Here is a 27,348-nt window from a genome sequence, read left to right as displayed (position 1 = left end):
CTAGTAACTACCCTGCACCTTACAACCTAGGTTAATCTTAATCATTTCACAGTGCTTGTGTGAAAAATAACTAATGTAAGAACTTTGATTTAAATATAATTTGGGATTGAAGGGGAATTAGAGGGAATGTAATTTCCCAAACTGGAATTTGGCTGGAACACTAGAGTTAATGCCCCTTCTCCCAAGATGTCTTGGGATTTTTCATTACAAATGGCCAGGAGCTCTGTTTTTATGATGTATCCAAAGATGACATCTCTAGCAGCATAATGCCCTGCAACCCCAGGCTCAGGAGTTGGTTCTGTGTTGATTCAAATGGAGGCGTGCCCATCCAATGATTTACTAGCACTAGCCTTGTTCTCCTTTTGATACGCTAACCCAGCCTGACTGCTTAGATGGAACAGCATGCCATGTTACAAACATGTCATATGGTGTGATGGTGGTTTGAATGACAACTACCTCAGTGTTCCATACTTATCTGGGAAAGTGTCCTTTGTCCAAATATGCTTATTGCTACCTCTGCAACAAGAAATAAGGCAAAATAACCAGAATGTTAAAGGCAGAATTTTTTTTTGCAGTTTGTACAGTGTTTTCCTGCTGACACGAAGCCACAAGCGTGATCAGCTAGGTTTCCCAAGTAGCGTACTTTTTTTTACATTACATTTGAAGAGAAGGTAACATTTATGCTTTGAAAAATCTGTGATGAGATGCAATACTGTCTTTGTCTCAATGACTTGTAAATTTTAAGATTTATTTAATCTTATATACTTTATCCAATTGAGGTTTTTCTTCATAGGTCTGTGGAAAGGCATTTACCTACAAGCATGGATTAAAAATGCACCTGGCTCTCCACGAGACACAGAAGCAATTCAAATGTGACTTGTGTGAAAAGTCTTTTGTCACAAAACGGAGTCTTCAGGAACATATGAGCATTCACACAGGTAAACAGTGGGCAAGAGTGGGAGTAATGAGAACCACGGTATGTTGATAAATACTTTGGGGAATATAAAAGTTAATCCATTAATTCTGTTGACTTCTGTAGATAGGGTCATAAGAACATAAGAATGGCTATACTGGGTCAGACCAAGGGTCCATCCAGCCCATCATCCTGGCTGCCGACAGTGGCCAATGCCAGGTGCCCCAGAGGGAATGAACCCAACAGGCAATGATCAAGTGATCTCTCTCCTGCCATCCATCTCCACCCTCTGCCAAACAGAGGCTAGGGACACCATTCTTTACCCATCCTGGCCAATAGCCATTAATAGACTTAACCTCCATGAATTTATCTAGTTCTCTTTTAAACCCTGTTATAGTCCTAGCCTTCACAACCTCCTCAGGCAAGGAGTTCCACAGGTTGATTGTATGCTGTGTGAAGACGAACTTCCTTTTATTTGTTTTAAACCTGCTGCCCATTAATTTCATTTGGTGGCCCCTAGTTCTTATATTATGGGAACAAGTAAATAACTTTTCCTTATTCACTTTCTCCACACCACTCATGATTTTATATACCTCTATCATATCCCCCCTTAGTCTCCTCTTTTCCAAGCTGAAAAGTCCTAGTCTCTTTAATCTCTCCTCATATGGGACCCATTCCAAACCTCTAATCATTTTAGTTGCCCTTCTCTGAACCTTTTCTAATGCCAGTATATCTTTTTTGAGATGAGGAGTCCACATCTGTGTGCAGTATTCAAGATGTCGGTGTACTATAGATTTATATGAGGGCAATAAAATACTCTCCGTCTTATTCTCTATCCCCTTTTTAATGATTCCTAACATCCTGTTTGCTTTTTTGACTGCCACTGCACGCTGCGTGGACGTCTTCAGAGAACTATCCACGATGACTCCAAGATCTTCTAGCCAAAGTAGCCCCCATCATATTGTATACATAGTTGGGGTTATTTTTTCCAATGTGAATTACTTTACATTTATCCACATTAAATTTCATTTGCCATTTTGTTGCCCAATCATTTAGTTTTGTGAGATCTTTTTGAAGTTCTTCACAGTCTGCTTTGATCTTAACCATCTTGAGCAGTTTAGTATCTCTGCAAACTTTGCCTCTTCACTGTTTACCCCTTTTTCCAGATCATTTATGAATAAATTTAATAGGATTGGTCCTAGGACTGACCCTTGGGGAGCACCACTAGTTACCCCTCTCCATTCTGAAAATTTACCATTTATTCCTACCCTTTGTTCCCTGTCTTTTAACCAGTTCTCAATCCATGAAAGGATCTTCTCTATTATCCCATGACAGCTTAATTTACCTAAGAGCCTTTGGTGAGGGACCTTGTCAAAGGCTTTCTGGAAATCTAAGTAAACTATGTCCACTTGATCCCCCTGGTCCACATGTTTGTTGACCCTTTCAAAGAACTCTGATAGATTAGTAAGACATGATTTCCCTTTACAGAAACCATGTTGACTTTTGCCCAACAATTTATGTTCTTCTATGTGTCTGACAATTTTATTCTTTACTATTGTTTCAACTAATTTGCCCGGTACTGACGATAGACTTACCGGTCTGTAATTGCCGGGATCACAGTTTGAGCCCTTTTTAAATATTGGCATTACATTAGCTATCTTCCAGTCATTGGGTACAGAAGCTGATTTAAAGGACAGCTTACAAACCATAGTTAATAGTTCCGCAATTTCACATTTGAGTTTTTTCAGAACTCTTGGGTGAATGCCATCTGGTCCCAGTGACTTGTTACTGTTAAGTTTATCAATTAATTCTAAAACCTCTTCTAATTACACTTCAATCTGTGACAATTCCTCAGATTTGTCACCTACAAAGGAAAGCTCATGTTTGGGAATCTCCCTAACATCCTCAGCCAAGAAGACTGAAGCAAAGAATTCGTTTAGTTTTTCCGCAATGACTTTATTGTCTTTAAGCGCTCCTTTTGTATCTCGATCGTCCAGGGGCCACACTGGTTGTTTAGCAAGCTTCCTGCTTCTGATGTACTTAAAAAACATTTTGTTGTTACCTTTTGAGTTTTTGGCTAGCTGTTCTTCAAACGCCTTTTTGGCTTTTCTTATTACATTTTTACACTTAATTTGGAAGTGTTTATGCTCCTTTCTATTTACCTCACTAGGATTTGACTTCCACTTTTTAAAAGATGCCTTTTTATCTCTCACTGCTTCTTTTATGTGATTGTTAAGCCACGGTGGCTCTTTTTTAGTTCTTTTACTGTGTTTTTTAATTTGGGGTATACATTTAAGTTAGGCCTCTTTTATGGTGTCTTTGAAAAGTGTCCATGCAGCTTGCAGGGATTTCACTCCAAGGAATTTGTAAAAATGTTTTTATGTTCATTGGATACCCTTTCAAGAAAGACATTCATTTTACATTTCTGTTTGGACTCTAAGACAGAATAATAAATCTACAGATTTATTATTTTTATTTTTGATGCCCTCTTTACAGACATAGAATAAAACAGGTCCTTGCCTTGAACTACCCATCTAAATATAAGTAGACATGGTCAGTCCACTTTTTGTATTTATACCTGTAGCTTTTGCATATCAGAAATGGGGAAGTTTCTGGAAAGCCTGGGAAGAGGATGGAATAGGCTTTACACTTACTATTTATCCTTTTGAGGGAGAAAACTAAGTTGAATCTCCTGCCTCTTGGATTTCAAGCATTCTAGATTTAGATTTGTTGTAACTGTAAAAGTGCTTTGTAGCTGCACTAATTAGGTTGCTATTTGTGTAGAAAGATGTTCTATTTTTCTTAAATGCATTCATTTGATGTGATTCAGTGGCTTAATTGAAGTGTAAATTATTTTCTAGCACTTCACGCTTTAATCATTGTGATTTCCACTAGTTTCCCCAATGTTCCGATACTGTTTCAGTCTGCATGTGACTTTATGCTTATGATCTGGGAGTTGCGTGGCTTTTCAAAAAAGCCATCTTCATTCCACTGGAGTTCTGAGGCTCTTGCCCCAATTTAAATGTTCTCTCCAGCCTCACTTCACAGGGAGCCGCCACATTGCAATAGCCATCCCCTTAACCGAGGAACAGAGGACTTGTATAAGAACTTGTGAAATTAATGAGTTCTCAGATATAAGGAACTGATAGGAAAGCTTGAGGGTGAAAAGAGAATGTGAGATATGACAGTATAATAGTTTAGTGTGAACTTTAGGTATTTTAAGGTAGCTTAATATATTGAAGTCCTGTGTATTTTATTTCTTGGAGTGTGATGTACACCTCTACCCCTATATAACGCTGTCCTCGGGAGCCAGAAAATCTTACCACATTATAGGTAAAACCGTGTTATATTGAACTTGCTTTGATCCGCTGGAGTGCGCAGCCCTACCCCCCCCAACCCCCCCCCCCACCGGAGCACTGCTTTACCACGTTATATCTGACTTCGTGTTATATCGTGTCGCATTAGATCGGGGTAGAAGTGTATCAAGAATTGGGTACAAAAAATTGTTTTCCTTTACAATGCAGTTTTAAGTTCCAGAAAATAGAACGGTTTCTACATACCCTCTTACAAATATCCTTTTGGCAGTCTAGTATTCAAGAACAGCCTTTATAGGATCTGGAAACTTCCTGTTAAGGTAGCCTCCCATAGATCCAAGGTCTGATTTCTCTTCCCATGCCCCCCATTCATGTATGCTGAACTATTACTAAAGTTGCTGCAGATGCTGTGCTCTGACTATTTGCAATCTATTTCTTCAGCAGTAAATTGTTTGTTTTTTTGTTTTTTAAGATTGTTCAGGGTTAAGATAAGAACAAATTATAATTAAAGGCTATGAGATTTTTTTTCTGAACTTTTTAAGTAACTTATGATACAATAGTTTAAAGTTGCTACTCAGATTCTTCTTCTTCAAATATATACAGCAATATTATCCAAGATTATACCAGCATGTACAGAATATTCTTGAAAATTCCAACTAGATTCCAAGTGTATATAATTAAACTTCCCTCTTCCTGTAGTAATAAAGCTCTGAGTACTTCAGATGAATTCTGTAAAAATTATATACTCCCTTTAATGCACTGCAGGGAGTTGGGGCTCAGAAGGGAGACCTGGCCTTGTAAAGTATTTTTGTTGTTGTTGTTCTGTTTATAGGAGAATCCAAGTATCTTTGCTCCATTTGTGGGAAGTCTTTTCATAGAGCCTCAGGACTTAGTAAGCACATAAAGAAACACCAGCCAAAGCCTGAAATTCGTGGATATCAGTGTACTCAGTGAGTATAAATTGACCTTTAAGTCCCTGGGATTATTAAAGACAGTTTCACTTGTCTCTCATGCTATAGTTGGTCACATGGAATTATTTAGAATAAAATATGTTAAACACTGGGGTGAAAAATGCACTTGTGAAGTTCATATAAGGACAAATGTAAAGTACTCCTCTTAGGAAGGAATAATCAGTTTGCACACATGCAAAATGGGAAATGACGGTCTAGGAAGGAACACTGCAGAAAGGTGTCTGGGGTCATAATAGATCACAAGCTAAATATGAGTAAATAGTGTACCACTGTTGCAAAAAAAGCAAACCTCATTCTGGGATGTAGTAACAAGAGTGTTGTAAGTAAGGCAGGAGAAGAAGTGTGGGAGGGATAGCTCTGGTTTGAGCATTGGCCTGCTAAACCCAGGGTTGTGAGTTCAATCCTTGAGGGGGCCACTTGGGGATCTGGGACAAAATCAGTACTTGGTCCTGCTAGTGAAGGCAGGGGGCTGGACTCGACCTTTCAAGGTCCCTTACAGTTCTAGGAGATAGGATATCTCCATTCATTCTTTTTTTTTTTTTTTTACTCTGCACCGATAATACCTCTTCTGGAGTATTGTGTCCATTTCTGGGAGCTGAGGGCCCATGGCCAGCAGCTAGGGGCCGGGAGCACGTGGTTGGGGCCCAAGCTAGGGGCAGGGTTGGAGCAGAGCTGGGGGCAGAGCGGGGCTGGATGGGGCTCCCTCTCTGCTCTGCGCTGGGACTGGCCCGGGCCCTGCTGCGATCCCCTAGTGGAGTGTCTCCCACAGTTTGGGGACCGCTGACATAAAAGTTACAAGGGAGAGAGAGAAAAAATGTTCTCTTTAACCTCTGAGGATAAGACAAGAAGCAATGAGCTAAAATTGCAGAAAGGGCAGTTTAAGTTGGACATTAGGAAAAACTTCCTAATTCTCATATTGGTTAAGCACTGGAATAAATTGTCTAGGTAGGTTGTGGAATCTCCATTATTGGAGATTTTTAAGAGCAGGTTAGACAAATGCTTGCCAGGGGTGGTCTAGATAATACTTAGTTCTGCCACGAGGTCCCTTCCAGTCCTATGATTCTATATATTGGAGATGAAAGGCTGGATTAATATTACCTTGAACATGCTTGTGCCCACCCCAGATTCGATTTAGATAAGGTTGTTTGGGGTTTTTGTTTTTTTTGTCCCCGTGGGTGTGTTACACTTTTCTCTAACAGTTTCAAAAGCAGTTTTAAAACTGTATTGGGTAGAGCTTGGGAGAGTGGTAAGCTCTTCAGCAACGAAGGGTCTTTTGCCTGCTTCTGGTCTCATTTTACTATGTAACTAATCTCAGTTAAATTGGCACATGACTTTACATAATGTAGAATAATAGTATACATGGTAATAGCCTCATACAGTACAGAGTACACTGTGCTTAGCATATAGTCAACAATTATAATGATTAAATGGAAAAACATTTCATTAACTCAAATTTAAGGCTGCCTGGTGATAGCTTGTGTCTTTCCTGAAGGTTGAGTTCAGCAAAACAGAAATTTCCAAAAGAGTTAAGGTAAACACCTATGTAACCTTAACTCTTCCTCCTTGAACTTGCAATAGCTACTGGGAATGATCTGTATGCATTCCAACTTCATTCTCTGTGTTGTGTAGGTGTATTGAATGGTGGAGGAATAAGTTGGAATGGCTTGCAAGATCCATGATTGTGATGTGAGGAGATCTTGGGATTAGTTTGAGGAGCATACTTCAGTTATGATTGTAATCTGAGTAGATATGGGTCTGAGTCCACTCAACATCCCCTCTCCATGTGTGTTGTCAAAGGAAGGAGGTGCCTTCCTCAAGGTATCTTGAGGTTCTAATGTGCATAATTTCAATACAGAATTGTGTAGACTATATCAGTAGTAGAGCACTGAGGTCTTCTTGCCATGGATATTGTCAGTAGTGAGGTGGGATCTGAGAGTAGCCTGTGGATTTAATGATGTGTAGGGAAAGTATATGTTAGATATCTTGTGTACAAGTGTGAAGGGGTTATAAAAGGGTATGAAGTGGTTATTAAATTTTATAAGCGTGGGGGGGAGTAAGCTCAGTATTTGAGCGTACGGCAAGTGCAGGTAGTGCCTGTCCATTACAATGAAAAGGCAGGGTGGGAGTGTGTGTGTTATGGATGTTTACCTTAACTCTGAATTTCCTGGGTTTCAGACATTTCAGTTTTACTGAGCTCAATATTCTGTCAGGACACGAGTTATCACTGGGCAACCATAACTCTGTGTTAACAGTTTTTTGCCATTTAATTTTCTAGGTTTTTAAACAAAGACGAATGTTTGTTAGTAGGAGTTAGTGTTCATTTAGACTGTTCTAGTTCTCACTAGATTTGATATGCTACTTCGGCTAGATAATAGTCAAAAGACTTAGCTTGTATATAGTGCTTTTCATCAGTTGATCTCAAATAACTTTTATATCAGTAGCCCCATTTTACAGATAGGAAACTGAGTCTCAGAGGGGTGAAGTTATTTATCCAAGGTCATCCAGGAGGCTAGTGGCAGAGCTAGGAATAGTCCCAGCCCAGTGGTCTTTCCATTAAGTCTCACGGTTGCTTTGAGATTTGTCAGTGCTCCTCCCCCCCTTTGTACATTTTGTTATAGTGGAGTGGGGATAATTGTCACTTTGAAATGTTTGCAGTGAAGAAGACTCGGTATAACCCCAAAAGCTTATGTCTCTCACAAACAGAAGTAGGTCCAATGAAAGATATTTCCTTGCACACCTTGTGTCTCTAGCTGATAACAAGGCTCATGAGAAAAATCTCATCCATGGTCTGTGACCCAGATCCTTGACAGTTTTATTACATGGTAGCTACAGTAACTTTAAGCATGTGAAAGAAAGTGTGTGTGTGTGTGTGTGTGTGTCCTTGTCCACCCAGTTTCCATCCCATTAAGCCATTAGTCGGCACTGTAGAAGGCATAAACATGTAAGAAGTTGCTCTATATTATATCCTGCCCTATGTTGCTGTGTACACATATCACAGGCTAGCAGTTTACTGGAGGACCATACGCTACCTTGGTTATGTATCCCGAGCTGCACGCTGATCTGGGCTCTTCACTACCACTATTCACCCCCAGCTGGTGTTTAAATTGGTTACCTTCATTCCCTTCACCCCAGATCCCTGCCCACATGAAAGGGCAGGAAAGAGGCCAGATCCCTGCAGAGGTCCCAGCACATACACAGAAGGGGATCATTCAGAGCTGACAGGTGCCTCCCGGCCCTTGCAGCCACAACTTCCTTTGCTACCCTTGCATAGCTGAGAGTTGCATTGACCTAACTTGGAAATAGACAAATGCAGTCACTTGAAAATACCGTTCCCTTAATACATTTAGGTTCACAGGTATATTTAAATTTCTGGTGCGTTAGAACAAACGATTGAAAATCTCCCCCAAACAAAAAGATTTTGTTTTGAGGAGATTCTTTCAAATTTATTTTAAAAAGCACAAATGACAATTGGCACCTAATTGCAGTTTATGCCTTTGAAAATCTTCCCTTTATTATATACACATGCAAAATTATTTACTACTTACATTGCAGACATGGTTTTAATGAGAATTAATATGTATTTGTAACACTTTTTGAAGTGTCTAACGTTGTGCTATCATTGTATATTAATAAGCATATAAGTTTTTCCTAACTGTAGACAAGAACTCACTTTAACTCCATGGCATTGTATTGGTTTTTTAATAGCTTGTAACATTGACAGAAATTGATTTTTTTTTTCCTTTGGGTTTCCAAAGGGGGACTATACATTGACTAATTAAATATATTGGAGGGGAGAAAATAAGTATTTTTGGAGGGGAAATAATTGAAACCAGTTTATATTCTCTCAGCCATGACTATACTGCACTATCTAGATTAGGTGATTGGGAAACATGTAGCTATCCCAAGTCCTTCAGAATTGGTACAATGGTTCGTCCTCCACAATGAAGACCTCTACTAAGCGTGTGTGAGGGGATGGTATAATTCATGTTTATCATAAAAGAATTGATCTTGACCAACTAAAGCTGACAGTCATCAGCATTTTGTCACAAACGTCTGTTCTTCTTTGGCTCTGTAGCTCGGCTCAGTTCCTCAGATCTCCATCCAGCCTCTCTTCTGAGCTTTTGTCTTAGTCAGGCAAACCTTTACACATCTGGGGATCCTCTCTGGTACACCCTAGGAGGTTTGCCAGATGAAGAAGGCATCTTCTCCCTAGAAGATTGTCTTCTCTGACAACTTTGCCTAAGAGCTTCTCTCTTTTCTATATATTCCCTGTTGTTAAGTGACTTGGATAATGGGGCATTATGTCAGGGAGAGGTAGAGGCTTTCTGGCAAAGATGGCTGAGAAGCAGAGTTTATTGATCTGCTGTAGAAGCACCTTCTTGATCATGCATATTCCTGTGGCTTGCTAAAGAGGAGCTGGTGAACTGTGGCCTCCCATGGAGCTGTTATGGGAGGGCATGGATGTGGGAGGGGATTAGGGAAATTTGGGTTGAGGGATTGGCGGGGGGAGTGTCTTTGAGAAGCAGAGCTAGCAGTTGTGTTGAATGTGCTTGAGCAAGCTGAACAGTAAAGCAATTTAATGTCTGCTTTATAATAATAATTAATAGAGTTATCCCATCTCCTAGAACTGGAAGGGACCTTGAAAGGTCATCGAGTCCAGCCCCCTGCCTTCACTAGCAGGACCAAGTACTGATTTTGCCCCAGATCCCCAAGTGGCCCCCTCAAGGATTAAACTCACAACCCTGGGTTTAGCACTGAGCTATCCCTCCCCCCCAGTATATGGAGATATACGTATCTCATAGAACTGAAAGGGACCTTTAAAGGTCATCAAATCCAGTCCCCTGCCTTCACTAGCAGGACCAAGTACTGTCCCTGACTGTTTTTTTCCTTTGCCCTGATCCCTAAATGGCCCCTCTCAAGGATTGAATTCTCAATCCTGGGTTTAGTAGGCCAATGCTCAAACCACTGAGCTATCCCCCACCCCCTTTCTGAGTTAATCCTCCATGGTTCCAGAAAAAGAGATGCCAGTTCCTTCATAAGCATAGTTCTTCTAGCTTATAGAACAACACTTTGTGTAGTGTAACATGTGATGTCCTATCTCTCCATAACTCTTTTTTTGGGTACTGGATAGGACTTATACAAACCTTTTTTCCCAATAACAGAACAATTAAAGGAAATCAGCTTTCCATAACCGATAAAGGGAAAATATGCCTGAAGCCCATAATATAAATTTCAGATCTTTAAATTAGCTGCTATTCCTTTTAATCTCCCTTAGTGTAGAAGAGGATTACATAGCTAATATAATTGTTGATACTGTAAACCTTGTCTACTTCATGAAGTCTTCCAGTCTTTTAAAATTACCAATATATACTGGGCTTTAGGCAACATGTAAATGATAAAGTACAGTTTTTTTGTGCCATTGAAATCGTGGTCCAGGATCCTCATTTTTGAACAATCCTTCCTCCATAGTTATCTTCATCTCATTATGATCCTGTCTTATGTGGGAGTCTGAAACCTTTATTGTTACAGATGTGAAAAAAGTTTCTATGAAGCTCGGGATCTCCGGCAGCACATGAACAAGCATCTTGGTGTGAAGCCGTTCCAGTGTGAGTTCTGTGGGAAGTGTTACAGTTGGAAGAAAGATTGGTATTCCCATGTGAAGTCGCATTCTGTCACAGATCCTTACAGGTGAGTGAGGGTCAGTTCACAACTAATGTAAGCTGAGCACACTAAGGTGTTGCAGACCCACAGCTCTAATTAGACCAATGAGGATCTGTTTCCAAATGACATTGCCAAGAGCTATCCATAGTTACAAGGATGTAGCTTTCAGCAACAGATATAAAAGAATAACTACATATGATGATCTCAATTGAAGAAGAGGATCTTGAATGTTTATGGATCAGTGTCCTAACAGATAAAGCACAAGATGGGATGCTAGTTGGTGTCTACTACAGACCACCAAATCACACTAGAGAAAAGGATTACTGGCTCCTTAATATATGGTGGCGGGGGGGCGAAGCTGCGTGATCTTGAGGGACTTCAATCTGAGTGACATGCTGGAGCTCCTAGGCTGCCAGTAGTAAAATGTCTTTGGAATTTCTATAACTGGTAAAGGACAATTTCCCAATTCAGCAAATGTTGCTTCCAACATGGGGGAGAATTCAATATTAGACCTCATCTTGATAGATAAAGGTATTGATCACACAACTGAAAATTAGTGGTTGCTGCATTATACAAGTGATCATGACTTGATTACATTTGTTGTGTGCAAACCAGTAATACATACACACAGACATACACTTGGTGCTTTAAAAGAGCTAATTTCATAAAGCTGAAAACAATTATGAGTCAAATTAGCCAGGAGAGAGTGTTTTTGCCCCAAAACCAACAATCCCAGAATTCACAGAGAGAGGTTAGTTGGCTTAAAAAAAACAGTGTGGCGTAGAGGGGAAGTGAAAGCAGATTGCGCGCTCTCACTCTCTCTTGTGTAAGAAAGCTAGCTTTCTCTCTCAGTTGCGGAATTGTTTCTTTTTGAGCAGAATTCCTTTCCCCAGCTGATTTGACTTATTGTTTATCAGCTTTGTGAAAATGGTACTTTTAAAGCTGTGTGTGTGTGTTACTGGCTTGAACTTTATTCTGTTTATTCTGTTTGCATACAACAAATGTAGTCAAGTCATGATCATTTGTGTCACTAAGCAACCATTAAATTTCAGTTGTGTGATCAATATATATGCAGGGGGCGGGAGCAGGAGGCTTGGAAAGAATGAATGTAGTGACACATATCTGGTTTCACTTGCCCTCTAAGACATTTACTGATTTAAAAAAAAAAGTAATCCTTCCAAGCCTAAATATAAATTAGAAGCGATCAACTTCCCCTTTTTTCTGTTGGTTTTGTGTGTTGTGTGTGTCTCTCTCGTTGAATGATTAAATTTTTATCAGTATATGTTGGTAAATGTTAATTTCACTGTACACACAAAAAACTGATAAAAATATTTCTATTGATGGTAATCAAAATGTACAGATAGGCAAAGTAAGAAAAATGCTGCTTGAGATCTTACTAGAGTCAAAATTCAGTGATTTAGACTTTTGAATTAGACTTGTGACAGACTAGTGAATTAATAGTATAAACAGGTGTGATTTGGAGTTTAAGGATCTTTACAGTCAACATGACAGGTCAAAATATACAGTTTGTGTTTTAATGGTTTGTAAAGCTTTAATTGCCTGACCACTCTCCAATAATTTCCCGCGACTGGGAACATTTAAATAGATAAAAATCTAAAACGATGCTTAAAAATAAACATCAATATCTGTTGAAATTCTGGAAAAAAAGTCAAATTCTGCAAAGCCTATTTATATTAATTGCTAGAAATTGTAGAAAATTGATAAGAGAAGCAAAAGTCACAAGGAAAACTCAATAGCCAGCAAAATTAAGGACAATAAGGAGTTTTTTAAATATGTGAGGAACAAAAGGAATCCTAACAATGGTATTGGTCCATTGCTAGACAGAAATGATACAGTTTTCAATAATAATGCAGAAAAGGCAGTGTTCAATAAATATCTTCTGTGTTTGGGAAAAGGTCAGATGATTTCATAATCAAAAATCACAGGAGAGTGGTATAATGCCAATCAAAATGGATTTATGGAAAATAGATCCTGTCAAACTAACTTCATCTTTTTCTGATGGGATTAGATTCTAAGGCCAGAAGAGACCACTGTGATCATCTAGTCTGACCTGCATAACACAGGCCATAGAACTACTCCAGAATAATTCATGTTCTTGAAAAAATCCACTTTTGATTTAGAAATCCACCACAACCTTTGGCAAATTGTTCCGATTGTTGATTACCCTCACTGTTAAAAATGTATGCCTTATTTCCAGTGAGAAATTGTCTAGCTTCAGCTTCCAACCACTGGACCTTGTTATACCTTTCTCTCCTAGATTGAAGAGCTTGTTATCAAATATTTACTCCCACGTTAAGAACTTGTAGACTGTGTTCAAGTCACCCCTTAACCTTCACTTTAAGCTAAATAAAGCAAGCTCCTCGAGTCTGTGGCCTGGTCTACATTTAAAAATTAGATCAACGAAGTTGTGTTGCTCAGGGCTGTCAAAAAAATTTGCTCCCTGAGCACAGTAGTTAGGTTGACCTAACCCCCACTGTCAACCAGCTACCACATCTTGGAGAGGTGTATTAACTACATTGATAGAAACACCCTTTCTGTCAGTGTAGAAGTATCTGCACTACAGCGGCATAGCTGCAGCTTTTCTGCTATAGCGCTTGTAGTGTAAATGTAGCCTATCACTATACGGCATGCTGTCTAATCCTTTAATCGTTCTCGTGGCTCTTCCAATCCTTTTCCAATTTATCAACATCCTTCTTGAATTGTGGACAACAGAACTGGAGACAGTATTCCAGCAGCAGTCACACGAGTAACAAATACAGAGGTAAAATAACCTCTTTATTCCTACAAGTTTTGATTTATGAAGATACTAATGTTGATGTAATGTACTTAAACTTCTGTAAGGAATTTGGCATAGTGCTGCACAATATTTTGATTAAGAAACTAGAACTATACAAAATTAATATGGGACACATTAAATGTGCTAACTGATATGTCTCAAAATGTAATTGTAAATGGGAAATGATCATCGAGCAGATGTTTGCAGACAACACAGATTCAGAGAGCGGTAAGTAATGAAGAGGATGGATCACTGAAACAGATGGATTTGGAACTACATCCAGTTCCCTTCAGTATCTTTAGGGAAAACTGAAGGCTGATAAAGTTCCCCATGGAATGCTTTCAGGAAACAAAATGGGGATACATCAGAATTACTGGGCATCACTAGCATTCACTTCGGGTCCTGAGCCCCATCTGTTCATCGGTAAACTTTGTTTAGGTTTTTATGAAAGATGCAGCACATGGTTAGCATTTTAGTCCATGTCCATTAGGCCTTTCCTGTGGGTGGCAAATTAATAATTGTACATGGAGGAGTTATGGTTATGTTCATTGGTTGAATACTTGCATTTCTTAAAACATATTTTCCCCTAATGTGCAAATAGCACAAACTAGATCACTAAGGCCAGAAGCAAACTTATTAGTACGAAGAATATATGCTATATTATGTCAAAACATTTTCTTTGCATTAATAATGTACGAATAAAAGTGTTTGACTTAGCCAGAACTTCCAAATTCAAATATCATCTAGAAAATAGCATTGAGAGGATCCTGTAGGCTATTCCCTAAAGTGAATGAGGGAAGATGGGTAATACAACAAACTTAGTTACTTGGGGTACCTTACTTCTGCCCTCACACCTCCATCGTTTTCCACATATGCCTGCATAGTATGCATCCTCAAAGATAACAATATGAGCTACAAGTATTAATGCATGTGAAACTTTAGGGGGATTAGTATATCTTGGGCACAGTTAGAAAAGTTTCAGAGGGGTAGCCGTGTTAGTCTGAATCTGTAAAAAGCAACAGAGGGTCCTGTGTTAGTCTCAAAGGTGCCACAGGACCCTCTGTTGCTTTTTAGAAAAGTTTGGTTATTAATCTGTGTGGTTTTGCTAATGTGGAACGGTGAGTGGAAGCTTGCGTCCAGGATTAAGAAAGCATGTGGGTGTAGTCTCATGGCACAATAATATTTTAAAATCTGAAACCATTTCTCTTACATTGGAGCATCAAAATCTAACATCTTTAATTATAAAACTGGCATCCCTTTAAATGCATTTAAATGCATTTCCCTATTTGAGTTAAAAGGCATTTTAAAAGCTTAACCTAAAGTAGGCATGGGATAATGGTTTCAAGCATGTTTTCTGTATCTAACAGGTATTCTTTTCACATTTTAGATGTAATGTGTGTGGCAAAGAATTCTACGAGAAAGCTTTGTATAGAAGACATGTAAAGAAAGCCACTCATGGGAAGAAAGGGAGAGCAAAGCAAAATCTGGAACGTGTGTGTGAGCACTGTGGAAGAAAATTCACCCAACTGCGAGAATACAGACGACACATGAATAATCATGAGGGTACGCAGAAAATAAGTGTTTGTATCCTTTCTGTAAAAATACTAGTATTTTAACAAATAATATGTTTAGGGTCCCCATGAGTGGGGGCCACAGGGAAGTAGTTATGGATCATCAAGTCAACAGAAAGTAGATTTACACTCATCCTGTTGTTTAACGTGTTTCTAGAGACTTCCAAAAGTAGACAGAATCTTTCTAAAACCTTATAGCACTGGTCATGCAAATGGACACAAAAGGTGTATTCTCAGTACTCTGAAAGGTTGTAATAAAAACACATTTTCAGGAGTTTCTGTGAGACTACGTTAAAGTTTTGTGTGTGGGGCAAGGAATTAATATTGTGTAAAAATTATAAAAAAATATTCGACTTCTAAATATTTTATCTCACCTCTTCCCTCCCCCCCAAAAAAGAGCGAGAGAGCAAGAGTGTGAGTGATTGGTTTCAAACACTTATAAACTCTTAAAAATATTGTTTCCTTTTTTTGGACTGAAATTTGTCAGTTCATTAGTTTACAGTGGAGACTAAAACCTTTAAGCATTTTGGGGACAATATGAACAGGACAGGTGTAATTAAAAAGTTTCCAATAGATGCATAAGCATTTCATAAGGAAGCTCAGCATGTGACTTGGAATAATTGAATAGTCTGACTATGTACTTCTACACACAAGTTGCTATGTTGTGGCAAAAATCACTTTTTCTAAACATCTTACCCATAAAGAACTGTTGTTAATAAGTCTAAAATCTCATTAACTGCTGGGGTAGAAATTTAAGTGTTTACATTAAAAAAAGAAGCAACTATAATGTCCCATAATTTTCTGCCATAAATCTGTAGCAATATAGGAAGTTAGCGCTGAGATTGTTTCTTTTGTACGTCAGTGCAAATAGTGATCATATATACATTATATATAATAGTGTGTGTGTGTGTCTATATATACAATTTATAATTGTGTATATATAATAATAATTTTGCTATACACAGTCTGGAGGAAGAAATTATTTGTGGCCAATATCAAACTAGGGATTTCAGGCTCAGTGGAAGATGGACACACAACTGTGCAGAAATTAACAAAAATCAGTGGAGTAGGATTTGGTTTAGCAAGATGCCAGGCAGTACATTTGGAGGAGAGATGGTACCAAATGGAAAGGCAGAATGGGAGATATGGATGTGACAGTGAGACTCTGTGCCTCAGGCACTCCTAAGGCTACATACACAATATGGAGATATGTTCCATATAAGAGCCCATGTAAAGTTTCAGGGCTTTTTCTATGCCTGCACAGATCCCCATTAACTGTCTGTTGCATCTCTATGAATAGCGATTGTAGCCTCTCCAGACCCATTTCATTACCTTTGATACCCCTCTACTAGTTAACCCAACCTGTTACTTCTACCTCACAGATTTAAATGAAAATTATAGTTAGACGAAATATGGTTTTAAGAAATAGAAGCACTATAAACACAGAGAGAAGCTTTAAAACCTGATCTGGTGGCATTTCAGAATGATATATAATGGCATGAAATAAAAAGAAACTTTGTAACTATATCAGAAAACATTTTCTGAAATCAAATAACTTGGTTAGGAGATGGTTTGTTGGAGATGTTCAAAAGCAGACTTAGAAGCAAGATTCTTTTAAGGGAAAATCCTGTCCAGCAATGGAATAGTTTAGATGGGCCACGAGGTTTTTGTCAAGCCTCTCCTCTTCTGATGTTCCGTAACTTACAGGCAAAGCACAATTTAGTAATGATTATGTTGTAACTCTTGACCTCTATCTATGAGGTTCAGCTATACTTCTAGGATGGGATTTCCTAACCCACTCAGCATTGACCTTCAAAGAACAAGGCCATGCTGAGTGCTTCTGAAAATAGCCCCTGTAATGTATTATTCATTTGTATTACAATAGGACCCAAAGGCCCCAGTGCACTACAAACATATAGTAGGAGGCTCTTCCCTCCAAGAGCTCAGTCTGGATTAACGTATCTGATACAGTTGTGTATTCTTCCCTCTAGTAGACTCTTGCTCTGGGCTGAGGGGTTTTGCAGCACTCTTCAAATATTATATAATGCACTCAACATTTGTAAATAAGATTTTATTCACGTCTCTTTTGCTCTGTGATATGCGAATAGCAATTGTACCTCATGGTTACCTATGAGAACAGTGGTTTTCAACCTTTTTTCATTGGCGAATGCCTAAAAAATTTCAAATGGAGGTGCGGACCCCTTTGGAAATCTTAGGCATAGTCTGTGGACTCCTAGGGGTCCACGGACCATAGGTTAGAAACCTACTGTTCTATAGTAACAACAACCCGTCGCTGACTCCTTAGACATAGTCTGTGGACCCCCAGGAGTCCACCGACCACAGTTTGAAAACCACTGTATTAGAATATTACCTTTTGTGCCTGGAATTTCTCATTCTCATTTACACAGATTTACAAAAACTAATAATCTTCCTTCTCTTGTTTTGGTGATCAGGTGTTAAGCCTTTTGAATGTCTGACTTGCGGAGTAGCCTGGGCTGATGCACGTTCCTTGAAGCGTCATGTGAGGACACATACTGGAGAACGACCATATGTCTGTCCAGTATGCAATGAAGCTTACATAGATGCCCGGACGCTACGGAAGCATATGACCAAGTTCCACAGGGATTATGTACCTTGCAAAATTATGCTGGAAAAGGACACCCTTCAGTTTCATAACCAGGGGACGCAGGTGGAACATGCCATCAGTATTTTAACAGCAGACATGCAAGAACAAGAAACAGAGATTAGCATCGGCAGTGAGGAGATTGAGACTGTGGTAGTGACAGGAGAAACAATTGAAGCTGTTGCAGCTACTGAGGAATGTACATCAGTATCCACTCTTTCTGACCAAAGCATCATGCAGGTGGTGAATTACGTATTGGCACAACAGCAAGGACAGAAAATAGCTGAAGTTACACAAGCCATTGAAACTGTAAAAGTAGAAGTGGCCCACATTTCAGAAACAGAGTGAACACCATCTCTAACAGAGAGCAAGAAGAGTGTAGTATTGTCATGTTACAAGCTAAGTATTAACTGTGAGTATTTGAGGCTTACAGTAATACTGACTTTCAGATACTGAATCTCCTATATTGAGTTTCTTGGCTGCAGAATGATATCGCACAATGCACTGGTTTAAAAAAAAAAAAAGGTAAAAGTGCAGATACTTCAGTACTGAGCAAGAGTTTGGAAGACTGATTTCTGCATCAGTCATAATCAATTAGTACAGAAAGGTCTAAAAATAAAACATTTCCTGTGTAATGGCAGTAAGTATCATGTTGTAAATTTTTTTATGAACTTTTACAAAGAAGCTGTGCTAGAATTGTACAGCTGTTTCAGTAGAATTTTGCCTTTGTTTTAATATGTATTTCATCAGGGTCAGTGAATGAAGTTTAAGTGATGGGTTCTGTCCTCTTTTCTTTCACTCCCCAAATCAGGGGATGTTGGACTGCTGTGGAGTGTGTGTTGCCTTGTGAGGGGCTGGAAACCTGTGGAATGGGGTCTTTTGCCTTTAGGTAGACGTGCTAATTGTGTATAAATCTACAAAGTGTGCTCCAGAAATTTTGCAAAATTAGCTTAAACTCCTCAGGACTGTGTGGCAGGTCAGTACACTTAAGGATTCCGCAAACCGTTGTAAAATGACTTGCATAACCATGTAACTGTAACCAAATTTACTCAGTGAGGTCCATTGGAATCTAGGGGGGGGGAACTCTGTCACTGGCGAGCAGTTACTTCCATAAGTACAATGGGATCAATAGGGCTACGCAAATAAGTAACCGCTCTTCAGTGTGAATAAGGGGTTTAGTCTGGCCCTATATGTGCAACCCTGTTTAATTTATTTTGCTAATTGTCAATTGTGTAAACAAAGCTTTACACTGCTTCGTTGTACTTACCCAAGGCAGGCAAACTAATGATGGATGTAGAACTCTTCTAATTTTATATTAAATTTATGTGGAAATTTCCACACGAAAAAAGTTAAGTGTAATTGGGTGCAGTTCTTTGGGAATGGGACACTGTAGAAATCATCATGGAGAATTGTAATTGAGAAGGGGGGATGGTGGGAGTTGTTAATTCCAAAAGGGACAGGCAGCAGCATTAGGATTGAATAATATGAATGTCATAATATCATGTTAAAAACTAAATTTGTGATAAATATGCTGGAAATCTCCAAAGGCTTATTACACCACAGCTACATGAAAACACGTGTAAGGCAGGCTGTTAACCCTGTTGCATCTCCTCATCTTTGTGGAAGAACTTTCAGTCTCTGTAGGTTAATGTGTTAAAATAAAATGAAGTGGAAATATTTGTTTTAATATTAAAGAAATCCTATGCAATGAAGTTGCTAGTATCTTTTTCAGTGACTATATAATTCCCCTGGCTTTTGCTGGAAGCAGAAGCCCTATCTCTGTCTCTCCCAGCCCTGCCAATCTCTCATACTTGATAAAATCATTGTATCATGGCCATACTGTTGTGGATGTATTGAGAGACCTGCCAATCCACTTTCATGTGTATTAAAACAACATATATGTTTGGCATATTTGTAATTCATTATCTTTCTGTAAGATACAGCTCCAGATTGAAGGCAATAGACCTATAGCAATGAATGAGACAGTGTCATCCAATCCTATATGCACAACAGGCGAAAAATGAACGACTTAAGCATGTACGTACATGAGGATAGCTGAGACCACCTTTGAATTAGTATCCTTACATTAGTTTCAGCCTTTGTGGTGATTAATCTACTCTCATTCTGTAATATGCATACTGAGAGTGTTTAGTTCAGGGACTAAAACAGAAGATGTAGATGTAGTTTTGAGTTCATGTTCTGAAATGATATAGCATAAAAGCTTGTACTGCAAAAGTATTCAATGGGGGTAAGACCACTGGTCCCTGCTAGATAAACTTAACAAATTTGGTTATATTACAATTTTCTTCTGCAGCCTGTGAAACTGGCTTGCCTTACACATTAACAAAATATGGGGCAAAATCCCTGACAAGGTGTCTAACTCATTTGAATTAACAGTTCCATCACTTAGCTGAAATATCTCAATTTAGTAGGCTGTAAAACAGACCACTTCTGTGTATTTTGCATGCATGTAAATAAGCTGTTGAAAATCTTACTTTTTAAAAAGCAATAACTAATGCAATTACATTGAGTTACTGCCTTGGGTCTGAACTGAGCTGTAGGTTACTGTATTCCAAAGATCAAAATGTCTTCTGTGAGAACCAACATGATGGTGATTTCATATTATTCACATATACCTTGTAACCTCTTATAATTGTGCTAGTCTCTAAATATTGCAATGGAGTAAAATTGCACAAAACATACACTTGAAAAAATAGTGCTAGTTGTTTTTTCCTGAACACTTGTATACCCAAAAACATTATGGACAAGCACCCTGGAAAGATCAGTCCATCATAATATAAACTAAAAACAGAGGTAAGTGTAACAGTTCTTACAGCCATTATAATGTGAAAAGATTTTAATAGATTGTTAGGTAAATTTCCAAATTTTCTGAGTACTAGTAATTTATGCGTAAGTATATATTGATCAAGTTGTGAGGAAACATGTTCAGGATAACTATTTGTAAATATTGTTTAGAACTTCAATTGTATATTCAGTGTACTACCTTACAACACAATACTTGTTAGCATCTTAATTAATCCTTGGGCACTTTTATTTATCCATTCCTCTGGAGACAAAGGAGTCAGTTGAATTTAAAAGAAAAAAAGTATAATGCCTTCTGTAAGAAGGAAAATATTTGTTTTAATTGGCTTTATGACCTGCCACTCAATAAAATTACAGAAAAGTTGTTACATAAACAAAAAATCAAGCCAAGAATATGAAAGTTAAAGGCTACGGCACCTCTTCCTTAATGCATACAGTTGTGCCTTAATTTTTTTCAGAATGGCATGCGGTAAGTAGGGGAGTATCATTTAGCCTTGCTGTTCCTGGATTTGTGAGGTCGCCTTTATTTATTTATTTTTAAATACACCTCTTAAATTACTAGTTTGAGAGGTTACTACCCTACCACAATTTGTGTGAAATCAGGCCATAAACATGAGCATTTGATTGTTGAAGCTAGATTTTTTGTTTATAAAAACTCATGAAACTCAGTCTATTTCTGAAGTATTCCTACTAAATTCCTGGACATAGTGAATTAAACGTCTTTGGTTTGTACATTCTGCTGTTTTGTTTGGTGTTAGATGTATAAAGTTCTGGTTATTTCTGTCATTAAATAAACTGATCTTTGCCATTAATTATTCTTTTAAGCAACTTTCTTTTCAGAAAAGCTCACTCCAGAATTATATTTTTTGTGGTATGTAGCCATGGAATTCATGCTTAATTGCAAACTACTGAAGGGACTCAGTTACCGGATTGCAGTGAACAGTTCCAGTTTTACAATTCTGGATGGCCAGATTAACTCCTTCCTAGAGAGTTAGATGTGAAGAACATTAATCATAGCAATTTATCATGCATTTGCATTAAAGTCTCATGAGACCTTGAGATTACTGGCTTTTTACTATGATGGGTGGTCCCTTTCAAATGAAGGGTGGGGGCAGTAAGGGGACTGCTTTATGTTCAAGACCTATGCATATTTTACTTAATTCCAGGCTTTCTGCTATATAATTTGAGGCAGGACCACGGGCTGCTCTCTCATATCCAGTTGATTTCCCAGTTTCTTATGTATGTTGATACGCATTCAGTGTGTTGATCATTTTTGTTTTGACCAGTAACTGAAATTGTAGAAGTTGTCTGGGTAAAAGCTGGAAGTTTCCACAGTTGGTAACTGGCCCCCCAGAAAAGATGCAATAATGGCAGTGAATTTTGCTATCCAGCAAGCACTCGAGGGCTTGGGTACTGAGGCAGAGAGGAGCAATCTGTTAGGCAGCTGCAGAGATTACTTCTGATTTGGAATGTGCTGGGGAGGGAAGTGTGTGAATGGAGGTTTGAATCTTTTGTTCCATGCCCTGTTAACCCTTGACCCCAATTAGCTGCACACTCCCTCTCACCCTGATATGCTAGTATGTCCAACAATAGTGAACAGTTGTATCATTTTGTTAAAATGATCAGTGTTGAACTAGTTAAGATTGACACTTTAAATTATCACCTACAGAGCAAACACCCGATTCAGATCCCACTTCCCTGTTGCATTATTTGTTTTCCTGCAGGCTCAGGCAGACATTGCTGCATCAGTTTATGTGCAATTCATATTTTGGTTTTCTTTGCACTCACAGTTGCTATAGACTTGCATTCTTTTATGGTTTGTCCATTATTATTATTAATGAACGTTTATATTGCAGTAGCATTTAGAGATCAATGTGTAGTTTGTTCGTTGAGTAGCAGAACACTGAGTTACAGATTACAATCAATATTACTTGCTAGTTTTACAATTACCTTAACACGAGGATGCCAGTAGCCTTTTCATACAACTGTTTGCACAACAGCAGTTGAAAGAACATCTACAGTGGGATTTGATTACACATGGATATTAAATGCACTACACAAAGCAAGGTACAGACTCTTTGCAAATGAAACAGCCCCTTTGTTCCCCTACCTATTTAGCTGATCCCCTCCTAAGCAAACCCATCCAGAATAAATTTAAAAATTGTGGAACTAACATGATGTTTACCACCATTACATTGTTCACTCTGCTTGTGTATTTTATGCCTTCTCTCCTCCGGGGTCTGTCTTGTCTATTTAGACAATATTGTCACATTGTGAGAATAATCACTGGAATGACTTACCAAGGGTCATGGTGAATTCTCCATCACTGACCATTTTTAAATAAAATTGGATGTTTTTCTAAAAGATACACTCTAGGAATTATTTATGGGGATGTCTACAGCCTGAGTTATACAGGAGATCAGATTAGATGACCACAATGGTCTCTTCTGGCCTTGGGACTATATGAAATTATGAATTGTTTCCTTGTACTGATGTCTCCTGTCTTAGACTGTAAGCTTTTTGAGGCAGGGACTGTCTATCTGTGATGTATGTTCAGCAACTAGCACAATGGGGTTGAGGTCAATGACTGGGGCTCCTAAGTGCTACAGTAATACAAAGAATCCAGCCTTATCTTCCTTATGATATTGTTATCCAGGGGCAGGATAGGAGGAAATGCATAGAGAAGTATTTGAGATCAGGAAAGGAGCCAAGAATCCTGGGCAAGTGCCTGCTTTGGGGCAAAATAGAGTAGGCATGCGGTGGTGTCAAACAAACCAATCATGGGGTAACCGCATCTGCAGAATTTAGGCATGAGAATGAAGTTCTTAACTCATGGATGGCTAACTACTGTCAGCTGAGGAAATCTGCTCAATGAGGGATTCTCAACCTGGGGGTCTTTCTAGGAAGCCAGGACGATCCAGGCCAAATTTGAGTGAAAGGGGCATTGCAAGTTGGCACTATTGTAGAAGGGTGGATCCAATTTTTTTTTTAAAGCAACTTAAGTGAGGTATAATTCAAAAAAAGGTTGAGAACCTCTCTGCTAGATAATTTTGTTCCTAGTAGGTGAAGGGCCATGGGAGTTACACCAAGAAGATGGCACCATTTCAACAATCAATTTTGATTCCTTCCTGACCGGGGTGGGGGAGAGGCACCCTTTGCCTCTTGATAGAATATAGTGCAGCGCTGTACTTTGTGAGGACCTGGACTGTGGCTCCTTCCACAAGTCCAAAGGAATGAAATGAGCACTGCGGATAAGGTACTGGCAATGTCCTTGGGAGATTCCCCTCTCAGAAGCCATTCATCTAATTGCAGGTAAATACATATTCCTTACCATCTCAGGTGGGCAGCTGCTACTGCCAGGCACTTTGTGAAATGCCTGGCAGTAGACAAGCTGAAAGGGTACTCTGTATGGGTATTGGTTGTAGTTGTAAATGTGTCCTGAAGATTGAGAGCTGCAGATAAATGCTAAACTTTTAAAGAATTGATGGAGGCTAGTGTTGCTAATCAATTTGAATTGGTACATGAACTTCAGTCATCTCAAGTCCAGTAAACTAATTTCCTCTTTCTCTTTGGGATATAAGGAATTAGCAAGCTTAGGAACCTCTCCCTCTGAAGTCCTGAGGTGGTAAAACTGTGGTTCTTAATTGACATAAGAAATCCATTTCTTCCCTCAGTTGTTTCATGACATGGATCTGTGAAGAGGGACAGTGAAGTGGGGTGGGGAGCAAGAAATGGACTTGTATAGAGCAGGTTCTGGTAATAAAATCTCCATTGCCCATCGTTCTGAGGTAATCGTAGCCTGTGGCTGAAAAAAATGGGATTGGGAGAAGGATGGTGGGATTGGCACACAGCTCTTGATTTGAATATCAAACCTTGTGATGGTAGAGAGGGATGGGGCTCTCTTGCAGAAGCAGCAAGACTTCTTAGATGAGTAATCAACAGGTGTCTTTTGCTGACAGGAGGAAGTTCTGTCAGAAATGGCCTTGATATCTAAATGGCTTTCTCCTCCTGGGAAGTGTATCAATACCCAGCACCCCCACTGTTGCCTATGCTCAAGTTATATAATAGTTCATCTGTGCAAGAGCTCCATAGATCTGGCCCTTGGAAGGGTGATCTTCAGTGGTTGTTCGACTGAACAGATGTAACAAAGCTGCCCCCCTCATGATGATGGATGTGGCTATTCAATAGACTGCTGTATCAGAAGTTTCCAAGGATGGTTTGAGGGAAGTTCTAGCTTCTTACTAGTCCTGCCAAAATGACTGCTTTCAGGCCAACTCTCACTTCCTCTGGAAGCTTGTCAATGAATGGGGATATTCTATCCAAGCTCAGTCATATTTAGTAAATACAGCTTGATCGTTAGCTATGTGCAGTTTAAGAGACACCTAGAAATAGTCCCTTCTGCCTAAGAGGTCAAGGATCTTGTCTTTTGAGTAGCTTTAGGGGGTCCTGTTCATTTGGAAATCCTTTTTGAGGGAGTTGGTATCTTTTGTTAGTGTTGAAGATAGAGGCTGTAGACTGCAGCCTCTGGTACTCCACTTATCAGTACCATCAATCTGCCTGGGAGACTGGAATGCAGAATGTTCAATTGTATGTACTTTCTCTTCTATCACCAATAATCCAGTGTCCATAATGTCTACCTTTCCTTGTAAGTCCTGAAAAGAGGCTATTAGGAGGAAGTTGTAGTAGAGAGGATGCCACTGCCTCCTCCAGTGAGGATGAAGAATAAATGCTTAGTAGTTAGCTGAAAAGAGGTTAAGAAGAATTTCCTGTGGCCCATGACATCCTTTGATCTCTTCCACGCAGGGAAAAGGCTCAGTGGTACAAGTTGCTCTTAGAGCAGAGTTGGTAGGTGCCGGTCTCAATGTAGTACTGCGATTCAGGGCCATGCTCCCATTCAGTGCCGAACTCAGTCTGAAGACTGGGGATAGCTGCCTGAGTACTAATGACAGGAACTTTGATTAGAGTCTTTATTTACAGAGCTGCTAAAAGAGCAGGATCTCTTGCAAGAGACACGCTGCTGCGTGAAATGAACATCTTTCTGAATCTGACATACCTCTTGTGGATTGCTCTAGGAGGTAGAGCTTTAGGCAAGTACCTCTGCAGTATCAGACAAAGCAGTGGGATGCACCCCTATCTTTGGGGTGACTGTTCCTATTATTTCAGCTAGTGGTTCTATGAAAGAGCTCAATTTCTTTTCACATTTAGCCTGAGGGAAGATCAGTTGTTACACCCAGCACCCTCTACTAACTAGCCAATTTCCCTCTAATAAGAAACTTTTCACACCAGAAGACTGTTTATCTGCTGTATTTAATCACAGATTTCTTACGTAATGTGAAACAAGGGGTTTAACTGCCTCCTCCTTGACCCTTTTCTAGAGTGAGGTTGCTTCAGACAAATCTGCCATGGAAATTATACAGAGACTCAAGCTACAGTAGGAGGATGAAAGTCTATACTAACAAATCCATATGTGCCAAGTTAGTGTAAATGTCAGTTTTCTTTAGGATGTGAAAATAAGATTTTACTGAAGTAGTGGAAGCTATTAGGCAGAACAGATGGAATTCAACTGGGCCTGTCTTGTATCCACTAGTACCAAATTGTGAAGGGTTGTTGATAAAGTAAACTACCTCCATTAAAATCCACAAGCTGATAGCAGCCTTTTTCGTGCTTTTAAATTTTTTTAGCTGCCCTTGCAAGGTCTGACCCCCCAGCTCCATCCCCTTTCTCTAACAACTTTGAACACTACCTGATCAATTCTAAAATGTCAAGAAATGGTCTAGGCATCAGTGACCATAACCCTATTGATTTTGGGGGACAACTGCACCCTCAAAAGCTGGAAATGAGGGACACATGGAGCTGCTGTCTTCTGTTGATGGCACCTATTAACACCTTGCACTATTACATGTTGATACCTTACATCAAAGAAGAAAAAACTGCTTTCTCTGCTGGGAGTTGAGTAGAGAGGTTGCTTCCATGTCAAACCCTGCTCCAGGTGGGGGAAGATAGGGCACTATCCATCCCACTTTTCAAAGTAGGGCTCAGGTGGAGAAAGGTACTTGGGGGCGCAGGGGGCAGAGAAAGCTGCTCTAGGGGAAAGGAGCATGGTAGGAAGAATAGAGCAAGGGGAAAGAGAAACCTTTGCCATGAAGGGGGTGGGGGAAGAAGAGAGAATAGAGGGATGCAAGAAAATCCTGGTGTGCACAATAAGCTCTATCTACAGAAGCTATTAAGTATACACCTTCTTTAATTTCTTGTGACTACTACTCAGTGCCAACATACACTGTGGCCTAGAGACTGAACCTAAACCCTAAGTTTGAGTCACCCCTATTATGAAACACCTTCCACTAACTGACAGACACAAGCAACAGCCTTTCTGGTTGAGTATAAGCCACAAGCAAGTCCAGATAGGAATCTGAGCTATGAAGGCCAAGAGATTTGAGGAGAGGACTGAATGGAAATATAGGAAGCTAGGAATTGTTTGAGGAAGCAGCAGAAGGAAGTCTAGAGACAGGCAGAAGAACTTCCATGATGCTAGGGGAAAGCGCTAGCTGGAAAGAGGCTTGCAACCATGAGCAAAGGAAGTGTCTCCTCCCATGTTCAGGGAAACAGGATTTTATATACATTCTTTGTAAACAAATAGGATTGCACCAAAGTAGCAGCTGACACCATCAATTTCTC

General features: G+C 39.3%; 1 protein-coding gene across 2 annotated transcripts in view; it reads left to right on the top strand.

Annotated features, from left to right (window-relative positions):
* The window catches only part of ZBTB11 (zinc finger and BTB domain containing 11), a 36,538-nt gene extending 16,976 nt beyond the window's left edge, over positions 1 to 19,562 (top strand). The window contains exons 7-11 of one of the 2 annotated variants that reach the window (XM_034790281.1): positions 794 to 938; positions 5,060 to 5,177; positions 10,728 to 10,886; positions 15,044 to 15,219; positions 17,681 to 19,562. In XM_034790281.1, coding sequence (XP_034646172.1) covers positions 794 to 938; positions 5,060 to 5,177; positions 10,728 to 10,886; positions 15,044 to 15,219; positions 17,681 to 18,198 — 1,116 coding nt within the window. In that variant the 3' untranslated portion in view covers positions 18,199 to 19,562. Of the gene's footprint in view, positions 1 to 793; positions 939 to 5,059; positions 5,178 to 10,727; positions 10,887 to 13,592; positions 13,642 to 15,043; positions 15,220 to 17,680 lie in introns of those variants that run through there. The other variant, XM_034790291.1, reaches the window with a different exon arrangement.
* The last annotated feature ends 7,786 nt before the right edge of the window (positions 19,563 to 27,348 follow it).

Source organism: Trachemys scripta, chromosome 1, assembly GCF_013100865.1.
Source record: "Trachemys scripta elegans isolate TJP31775 chromosome 1, CAS_Tse_1.0, whole genome shotgun sequence".
NCBI classification, from domain to species: Eukaryota; Metazoa; Chordata; order Testudines; family Emydidae; genus Trachemys; species Trachemys scripta.
The sequence above is the reverse complement of the archived record's forward strand: the minus strand, read 5'-3'. Positions and strand labels throughout refer to the sequence as shown.